The following is a 10,735-nucleotide window of genomic DNA, read 5'->3' as shown; positions in this document are numbered from 1 at the left end:
TTGCCTAGCACAGGCAAGGCCCTGGGTTTAATCCTCAGCACCACATAAATAAATAGAGGTTAAAAAAAATAAAGCATTCTTATGTGAAGGATGCTAAATGTTTCTTCATATAAATTTTCACTTTGAGGGGCTGGGGTTGCGTGTGAGGCACTGGGTTTGATCCTCAGCACCACATATAAATATAAAGGTACTGTGTCCATCTACAACCAAAAAAAAAAGGTTCTTTTTTTTATTATCACTTTGATATACATGTTTTATAGTCTATGAGAAAACAAAGAACAATGTATCAGTTTTGCTACATTTTAATAGTAGATTTTAAGGGAGCAACATCAAACATCAGTAACATCAAACAAAAAGGTACTGAGTACTCCACAGGGTACAGAGTGCTGCCCAAGCACCTTGGAAAGTTTACGTGACATGGAGAAGATGAGGCCCTTCTCTTGAGAAGTTTACAGTCTGGAAATTTTGACTACTCAGAGTTTCAGTTGAGTGAACATTTTATTAAGGCAAATTCTTCATTTCCTAGAACTACTGTAGACTGAACTATTTTTGCATTTGTGAAATTAACCCAATCCAGATGAAAGACTAATTTTGGCCGAGAATTCTTTCAGGCTCATATTTATTAATATTCATCTAGTAAACAAAATTGACCTAACAGACAACTGAAAAATTAAAGACTAGATCTCTTGAAGTGCAAGGGCTAAAACAACTGTTATTCATTTTAAAAAGCAAACGGATGGTATCATTAGGGTTTACACTAGTTTAAAAATAGGCCAAGTATTGCATTCCCTTCATGCATTGTTCATTTAAAGCAGTGAATATTAAAATACATGGGTTCTACATGTAACCCACAAAAAAGCTCCTCACAAATCTTTATGTTCTGTGTATCAAATATCCACCTCATGTACTATGAAAGTTTTATTTATGTCTCATCATTAAGTTAAAAGTAATGTAAATAGTGAAATTATAATAGGCTAATGACCTGCATATTTTCATATGAATATCAATATATCTAAATAGGAAATAAATGTCAGTTGTATCTACCTATATTATAAAAAATAGAATATCTTTCCAGATTTTGCATACTCATCACTTTATAAAGACAAGGTATGCAGGTTTTAAGGTTTCACAATCAGTTGTCAGAAAAACAGCAGTTGTTCCTGCAGTATCTCATTAGCATCTGACTCAATTATTTTTAGATGACATGATTTAGAAGACGTAAACCCACCCCAAAATTTGTAATTATTCTGAGAGAGATGGTTTTACTGTTAACCCTAGAAACAGTAGCAATGTGATGTAGAACAACTAATCAACATGACTAAAAATATGCTCACTTTCAGAAATACAATCTGGTCATCTGGAAAAAAGTCACAGCTACAACCTAGAGAACACTCCCATATAAGATATTGATCTGGTCAAGGCACACTATTTCTAAGTAGAACTATCAGATGAGGGTGAATTTAGGCCAGCTCTAAGGAACAGCCTATAAGACAGACCATAACTGATCCAATTTCCTTTCAAAGCAATCTGGTACTATCCTACCCACTTCAATTCAAAAGTTTGAAGTTAATTCAAATCAAAAGACCATATTGGAGCAAAAGTGAGCAAATGTGTAAACTCTAGCACATTCTTATTGCTCTATTAAGTTTGAAGATGAGCATACCTACCACAGCAGTATTGTTCCAGGAAGCAGGGTAGGAACAGTGGTAAATTAGGAAACAGACTATTAATTGCACAATTAATTGAAAATAAAAACATGTTTCAAAATCTACAATAAACCTGTATCCAAAGGAGTCATAACAATGAGGTGCTGGACTTTAGTTCTGTGGTACAGCTTTGCAATGGACTCACTGGCCTATAGGTACGGCTTACTTCCTGCCTCCTGAAGGATGAATATGCTACACAGAGCTATGATGATTTCTACTGAGTGGTAAAATTCACAGAAATTCCACATTACTCATGTCAGAATCATTCCTTGTGCAAAGTTTGATGTAGATGAAGATAAAGTGGTTTCTTGGTCAATAACTGCAATTTCTTTTAAAGTCAGTGGGTTTCTTGTATCTGTAACCACAATAGAAAGATCATTGTTTAAAATACTTTGATGATTGATCTACTCCAATGTTACATTCTAGATAAGAGGGACTAAGAAGAAACATGAATTAGTAACCATTAAAACAGTAAGAATCCTATATGTATATCACTTACAGTTCTATTACAATTGGCCCAGGTTTAATCTCATCCATCTCCATGAAAGCAAAACACTTGGTGCTGATAAAACTTTTTTTAGGCTTGTAGTGTTTGAATTCAAAGAAGATAGCTGCACCTAAGGAATTAAAACAAACCACATAAGCCAGAGACCACACATTTCTTACGTGTCACCAGAAGCCTATGATTTTACAAATTAACGTGTCAAACAGTCTGATGACACAACTGTTGATAACTCACTGTGGCTGTCACTCCAAGCTCTTCTACCATGTCTGAGTGACATTTCTCCATATCATTTAATTCTACAAAGTACAACAAAATTGTATAGCAAGAATGTAAGTTATGTACACAGGTAGAATCATAAACTACCAAAGAATATAAAATATTAAATACCACAAGAAAAACAGAAGTTACTTAAGTATCAGCAGTACCTATAGAAATGGTTTCAATAAGCACCTATATTAGATAGAATAGAAATTTAAAAGAGTTCCTTTAAAAAAAAATTCTAGCTTACATCATTTCTCTCCCTCCTGAAACCACCAAGCCCAGATTGTCCTTTCCATATTCTTACAAACTAACTGCCAGTTATAGTATCTTTTTACCCAATGCATCTTATTGAAAGAAAAAAAATAATAATTCTTTAACTGTTAGAAAGTAATCATTAGGTTTCTAAAAGGACTTAAGGTAATTATTAGGGACCCTGCTTCCTTAACTCTGTATTATGAGAAAAACTTCCCTATCAAATAATATTTAACCACATTATTACACAACTAGATAATGCAACTGCTAATTCTCATATTTAAAAAAAAATGTTGATTTGACTTTCTTTAAGTCAATATTCATAACTATGTGACGTAAGATCTTGTGTTAAGTATACTATGAACACAAACCCAGATAAGTACTGTGTCCTTAAGAAGTCAGTAACTGATAATTACAAACCTTTGGTTAATTTTTCAATATGCTTCTGGAGCTCAATGTCCACATTAAAATGAACATATGTATCTTCTTTTCTTGAAGCCACAGGAGTATCTTGCACAGGAGTTAAATCTATGCCATTCAGATCTGGAGAAACAAATAAGTTTCTGCTTATGAGCATTCACATATACAGACGGAAAATCTAGAAACTGAAAAGGTTACAGTTCCTAAAGAGGCATGGAAGGAGCTGAGAGGAGATTCTCAGGCTAAGAGATTCCTATTTGGTGTGAGCAAGTATGTGAGAGTTGTTGAAGTTCATGGGGTATGTGGAGAGAAATGAATATAGACTGGATAGGAGACCTCATGAAGGGGACAAGGAAGCCTTTACATGGCCAAGTGGACAAAACTTGATCTTCATAGTGAAGTGGTAAAAAGAACAAACATGTTTTCTTTAGGGAATAGCCCACTATATTTTTTATGCAAAAAAAAAAAAAAAAAAAAAATCTGGAGTATATAATTTGCCACAATGGAGCTCTGCCACCAATTTCTAACTTTGATCAAGTATATGGCTTATTTAGAAAAGCCTTTAAACCTAACCTTATCATAATTTCCCTGTTAAGAACCAAAAATGGATGAGAACAGCCAACAAAAACCCTTTTGTTAATGAATAATTTTTCATATATATTATCTAAATTCTGGTTATACTGTTTACAACATACCCTGAATTTACAACAACCAGATGGTACATTATATATAGTTTTAATTTTCCGGGTATGAAAATTCAGTTTAATCAAATTCAACATGGACTCATTTAATAACTCCTCAGTGTTTACGTGTTATTCATTTATGTGTCTCAAAAAGCTCAAAAACAATTTAGTACATTTAATAATTAAAAAATATTTACATAAAAATATTTCAGTTTAACATATGCAAAGGTAATTTAACATTTACAACATCATTAAATATTTTTGTGTTTTAAGTATACTTTCTGAATGAGTATGCAGTTTTACAAATGGCCTATCAAATAATATAAATATTTCCCAGTACACTATATATTTGATAACTGGTAACATCGGCATTTAAAAGTGTACCAGTATTAGTGCTGTGGATTATGTTCTTTAAATAAATGTTTTTCTTTGTGGTCATATTTTTCTTTTAATTAGCACTAGTGAACCCATGGATCTGACTTTATTTCTGCAATTGATAAAAGTTTCTCCATTTAATTTCAGCACCGATCTGTTCCTTTGGTGCAAAACTACAGATTAAAATAAGCTATTTGTACTAACTATAGTTATTTCTATAAAATGGTATAATTTATTCCTTAATCACATCATCATCCCACGGGATTGCATTCAGGGCATGGATGTTATGGGCGCACCCTACTTCCCTGTCCCCTGATTTTCATCTGCCTCTGTAGGACTCACCTATGTAGATACCTCAGTAGCACAGGAAGAAGAGGGGCTGAAGCAGGAGAGATGGGAAAACAGGATATGGGGCTTTGTGTAGAAAACTACACACCCATGGAAGGTGAGGGGTACTATTGTTAATCTACATCCTGAAGGCTGTAGCTGCTGTTAAGGACAATGTGTATGTTTAGTCCACACGTTAGATGGAATCTGAAGAGCAAAAATCTATACAAACTCAAAAGCAAAAGTGAGTGTGTAAGTAGGAAATATTTTTTGTAAGTCTTTCAGAACTATGTTCTGTTATGATCTTTTCTAGGATTTTGCATCATTATAGAATGCATTAAAGTAAGTTGTCACATATACAAGACCATCCCCTGTCAAAAACTTTGTCCCATATGAGAAAAAACATAATGCAATTTGCCAGTTATTTACCCTTTACACTAACTGTAATATAGGGATCGATGCACTGTCCAGCATCTTTCAGACCAATTTTCTCAATCCTGATAGTGAGTAATGTCATTCCCGGTTCTGATGGCAACCTTGGTAATAAAGTACCTGGCAACAGAGAAACCTCAATAATAAGTTAGCTCCACCAATAATTCAGAGTAAATACTTTGACAAACAGAAGATGTAGCCTACCTCTTAAGAACTAGCTAGGCATTATGTATTTTTATTTCCAAAATTCATGAACATCTGATGTTATACTTTTTTAGAAAAATATTTAATTTTACACATAATATATCTGCATTTCCCAAGCATACAATCACCTTTAAGCAGAAAATAATAATTTCTATAATAATAATAGTGTATAGTATGTATAATAAAAGTTTGTTAAAACATCACTTGAGGAAGCCCAATTATACATAATAGTATAATACACTCACATAATATTTATATTCCATATGTACTTCTATATTATACTCAGCATCTTAATATGAAGTGGTAGAACAAAGACAAGAAAAGCTTTTAAAATACTTGTTATACTGTCCTAAATCTGAGACATTTAATATCAGAGTTGATCAATACATTCTTTCCTTTAGTTACTCCTAATAAAGAAAATAATTTACAATTTGATATTTATGTTTCAATTTAACTATATAGTCTAACATCTATTCTTCATTCTATTTTGTATGATTTATTCTCTCAGAAATTAGTACTATACAGACTGCCATATAAAAGGGCCATTTGCATAACTGAAAATTTTCCCCAAACCAACTAAAAATTTTAAAACTAAAAACCCACCCAGAACAACATGACAACATTCACCCACCAAGAACATATGAAGGAAGAAATCAACTGTTCAGTATGTTCCCTTTTTTGAAACTACCAATAGAGAACAGATGCAAATAAGCTGATTTTAATCAAGTATGTATACAGAACCTCAAAATACACTTAACAAAAGATTTTGGTTGATGTTTTTCAAGTTTCTATTCAACAATGTGTTATGCTACTTTTAATGATGAGTTATTTGATATACATGAAGCAATCAACACACTACATTTGAAAATACACATTTGATTGATGGCAAGTGTGGCTTGAGGAAATTTTGGGAGGTGATGGGAATGTTCTGAACTTGTATAGTGATGACAGATGCAAAACTCTATAGAGGTGTCAAAAATCAATGAATTTTATACTTACAGAAGGGAAATGTTATGATATGCAAATTATACCTCAACAGTGCTGTTAAAAATGTATTACTTTTAATTTAAACAAATATGAAGACAATACAGACAAATGCAAGAATGGGAAGGCCTGGAGGCTGCATTCCACTGTTGCATTAACAAACCTAAATGGGCTCAGGCTGATATCATTAAATATATACATAATACCTTTTATGCATCTTCTTTGATTGACAAATTAGGGTACTTTTAGAAGAGGGGCTTGTACCTGGACATCTGGGATGAACTTCAGAGAGTTAAGAAACACCTCTGAAATTTTATGAAAAATGTGAATATGTATACATTTATATTTATATATATACATATTCACATGTATGTATATCATATATGAATTTTTCTGCAGAAAAGTTCATTCTATTATGTAGTACATGGCTGTATAAATATGCTACAGTTTATGTACACATTCTTGTGTTAGATATTTGAATTACTTCAAGTGTTTGGATATAGTTAACAAGGCTATTATAAATACTCTTCTGAACATCTTCTGGTGCCCATAAGCACCCATTTCTGAAACAGAGGAATCACTAAGTCACCTGGCATATTACCTCCATACCTACTATGTAACGACAATCCATTCCCCAAGGTGGTTGTGCCAATTTTTATTCCTAGCCCAAGTGCAGTAGTGTTCCCATTGCTCCACATCCTCACTAGGTACTGTTTTCTCAGATTCTTCATGTTAGCCAATTTTGGTATAAAAAGATCAATCATTTTAATCTGCATTCCTCTGAAGATTAATAAGGTTGAGCACCTTTTCGAATAAATCAAATATATGATTTCCTCTTTTCTGAAGTGTGTTCAATTATTTTGCTCGATTTTTTATTGAGATGTCTATCTTATTGAGCTGTAGGAGGTCTCTATTATTTTGTTGGACAAATATTTTACAAGTAGCTTCTTAGCAGTTTTCCTTTATAAAGACTTTTTGTTGAAGTAGAGCATATACATTTTAAAATGTACAAATTGGAGATCCGGGCTGACTGATCCGTGCGGCCCGCCACGCGGCTACAGACGGCGGGGCACCACCAAGAAGCGACCAGCAAGCAGGGAGAAACGTTGCTTCAGATTCTGTGGAATCCTGCCGGCTGAGCCCCCACTAAGCCCCGGGCTGAGTTCGGGATTTCAGACGGGGAAGGAAGCGGTACAGGTCTATCCCCCACAACGGAAACTCCACCAAGGAAACCAGCAGCCACCATGTTGGAGAGCTGAAGTAACCACTGCCACTCTCTGACAGATTGTAACAATAAAACAGGTGTGTGTTACTCAGCTCAGCTCCCATACAGCGGTGAATTCGCATAAAATCTCTCCTAGGCTTTCTGGGGGTGGGATTATCAGAGCAAGCCTGCATAAAGACTCGGGGAAAACTAGAGACACCTGACCTTCAACTCCCCCTCCCATTAGTGGCGAAAACGAAACCTGTCTAGCCAGCGCTGGGGGAGGGGCAAGTGGAAAAAATCAAAACAATAGAGTGCTGGGGTTCCCAATAGACACCCTCCACACCCAGCAAACGGCAGGCCCAGAGTACAGTTTGACTGCCGAGAGGCATCACTCAGGGGAAATCTGGTCTAGCAGGAGAAACCAGGACTAGCAGGAGAAACCAGGGAACTAGAGGCCAGGCCCTAGCGACTGGGCGGCTGGAGACCGCACGCCCACTGGCGACAGCCCACCCGCTGCCCCTGCGACTGGGTGGCTGGAGACCGCACGCCTGCCAGCAACCGGGAGCTGAAACCAACCAGAGACAGTCCAGTCCCACTCCCCCATTCAGACACCCCGGCAAGGAGCCTGGGGCCAGCCATAGCAGAGAGGTGACATCACTGGAGCTCGGCCATTGGAATTTCTTCCCAGTGGATTCCACTTTAGCAGGCATAGTCTACCAACACAAAGGAGAGACAACAGAGATATACAAAACCAAAACAAATCTATATAAGAGAGCAGAAACACACAGCAATCAAATAGAGCTGGAAAGTAACGTGAACATCATGAAAAAACAAGGGAAAAAAGGAGTACAAACAATGCAGGACAACTTAATTCTACAGGAGGACCTAGAAGCATCAGAAACAGGGATAGGGAAAGAAATCAAGGCATACCTAACTCAGATGGAAAGGAATATTAGAGAAGACATGAGGCAGCAAGTCCAAGCAATAAAAGTATATTTTGAAAATGAATTAAACAAACAAATTCAAATGGCAAAGAATGAGCTTTACCAGGAGATAGAGATCTTTAAAAAAATCAAACAGTAATCCTAGAAATGCAGGAAACTATAAACCAAATTAAAAACTCAAATGAGAATATTACAAATAGACTATATCAAGTAGAAGTCAGAACATCAGATAATGAAGACAAAGTTTATCAACTTGAAAAGAATATAGTCAACACAGAAAAGATGCTTAAATCCCACGAGCAATCTATTCAAGAGATATGGGATGTCATAAAAAAACCAAATTTGAGAGTCATAGGGATAGAAGAAGGCATAGAGATTCAAACCAAAGGAATGGACAACATATTAAATGAAATAATTCTAGAAAACTTCCCAGAGATGAAAGATGGAATGGATTGCCAAATCCTGGAAGCCTACAGGACCCCAAACATTCAAAACCGTAATAGACCAACTCCAAGACATATAATTATGAAGATAGCCAACATACAGAACAAAGAGAGAATATTAAAAGCTACGAGAAAAAGGAGGCAGATTACATTCAGGGGTAAAACAATTAGGTTTAGGACTGATTTTTCATCACAGACTTTGAAAGCGAGAAGATCCTGGAACAATGTATTTCAAACGCTGAAAAATAATGGATTCCAACCAAGAATACTGTATCCAGAAAAATTAAGCTTCAGATTTGACAATGAAATTAAAATCTTTCACGATAAACAAAAGCTAAAAAAATTCGCAGCCAGAAAACCAGCACAGCAAAGCATTTTGAGCAAAATACTACAAGAAGAGGAATTGAAAAATAGTGCCCAAAACTAACAGTGGGAGGTATCTCAGTAAAGGGGGAGAAAAATAACCAAAGAGGAAAAACTAGCCAAACTAAAATAAATAAATAAATAAACATGACTGGAAGTACAAACCATATTTCAATTGTAACCTTAAATGTTAATGGCTTAAATTCACCAATCAAGAGACATAGGCTAGTAACCTGGATTAAAAAAACAAATCCAACAATATGCTGCCTTCAGGAGACTCATATGATAGGAAAAGACATACACAGGCTGAAGGTGAAAGGTTGGGAAAAATCATACCACTCACATGGCCCTCGGAAGCAAGCAGGAGTGGCCATACTCATATCGAATAAAATCAACTTCAAACCAAGTTAATCAAAAGGGATAAAGAAGGACACTATATACTGTTAAAAGGAACCATCCACCATCAAGACATAACAATTATCAATTTGTATGCACCAAACAATGGTGCTGCAACGTTCATAAAACAAACTCTCCTCAAGTTCAAGAGTCAAATAGACCACAACACAATAATTATGGGGGCCTTCAACACTCCACTCTCGCCATTGGACAGATCCTCTAGACAAAAGCGGAACAAAGAAACTATAAAACTCAATAACGCAATCAATAACCTAGACTTAACCGACATATATAGAATATATCAACCATCATCAAGTGGATACACATTCTTCTCAGCAGCACATGGATCCTACTCAAAGATAAACCATATATTATGCCATAGGGCGACTCTCAGTAAATATAAAGGTGTGGAGATAATATCATGCACCATATCTGATCATAATGGAATGAAACTGGAAATCAATGATAAAAGAAGGAAGGAAAAATCCTACATCACATGGAAAATGAACAATATGCTACTGAATGATCAATGGGTTACAGAAGACATAAAGGAGGAAATAAAAAAATTCTTAGAGACAAATGACAATACAGACACAACATACCGGAATCTATGGGACACAATGAAAGCAGTTTTAAGAGGGAAATTCATTTCTTGGAGTTCTTTCCTCAAAAAAAGAAAAAACCAACAAATAAATGAACTCACACTACACCTCAAAAACCTAGAAAAGGAAGAGCAAAACAACAGCAAATGTAGTAGAAGACAAAAAATAATTAAAATTAGAGCAGAAATCAACAAAATTGAAACAAAAAAAAAAAACCATTGATAAAACTAAAAGTTGGTTCTTTGAAAAAATAAATAAGATCGACAGGCCCTTAGCCATGCTAATGAAGAGAAGAAGAGAGAGAACTCAAATTACTAACATATGGGATGAAAAAGGCAATATCACAACAGACAATACAGAAATACAGAAGATAATTAGAAAGTATTTTGAAACCCTATATTCCAATAAAATACAAGATAGTGAAGATATCGATAAATTTCTTAAGTCATACGATCTGCCCAGATTGAGTCAGGAAGACACACACAATTTAAACAGACCAATAACAAAGGAATAAATAGAAGAAGCCATCAAAAGACTACCAACCAAAAAAAGCCCTGGATCGGATGGGTATACAGCGGAGTTCTACAAAACCTTCAAAGAAGAATTAATACCAATACTTTTCAAGCTATTT

The 10,735-nt window shown here is 35.2% G+C and overlaps 1 protein-coding gene across 1 annotated transcript; it reads right to left on the bottom strand.

Annotated features, from left to right (window-relative positions):
- Window positions 1-1,888: 1,888 nt before the first annotated feature.
- LOC139707811 (axin interactor, dorsalization-associated protein-like) lies at window positions 1,889-5,094 on the bottom strand. The gene is made up of 4 exons (XM_071619692.1): window positions 4,959-5,094; window positions 3,145-3,267; window positions 2,206-2,323; window positions 1,889-2,061 (listed from the first exon to the last, which is right to left on the bottom strand). Exons 1-4 carry the CDS (start codon window positions 5,044-5,046, stop codon window positions 2,019-2,021), a joined length of 372 nt encoding a protein of 123 aa, XP_071475793.1. The 5' UTR covers window positions 5,047-5,094; the 3' UTR covers window positions 1,889-2,018.
- Between the last annotated feature and the right edge of the window lie 5,641 nt (window positions 5,095-10,735).

Source organism: Marmota flaviventris, chromosome 12 (assembly GCF_047511675.1).
Source record: "Marmota flaviventris isolate mMarFla1 chromosome 12, mMarFla1.hap1, whole genome shotgun sequence".
NCBI classification, from domain to species: domain Eukaryota; kingdom Metazoa; phylum Chordata; class Mammalia; order Rodentia; family Sciuridae; genus Marmota; species Marmota flaviventris.
The sequence above is the reverse complement of the archived record's forward strand: the minus strand, read 5'-3'. Positions and strand labels throughout refer to the sequence as shown.

Excerpts from the sequence above, each read along its gene's own strand:
- LOC139707811 (XM_071619692.1), bottom strand. The coding sequence starts at position 5,046 with ATGACATTACTCACTATCAGGATTGAGAAAATTGGTCTGAAAGATGCT. Across the intron at positions 3,268-4,958 it reads TATTACAGTTAGTGTAAAGG|ATCTGAATGGCATAGATTTA; the intron begins GTAAATAACTGG and ends TTGTTTCTCCAG. Across the intron at positions 2,062-2,205 it reads GGGCCAATTGTAATAGAACT|ATACAAGAAACCCACTGACT; the intron begins GTAAGTGATATA and ends TTGTGGTTACAG.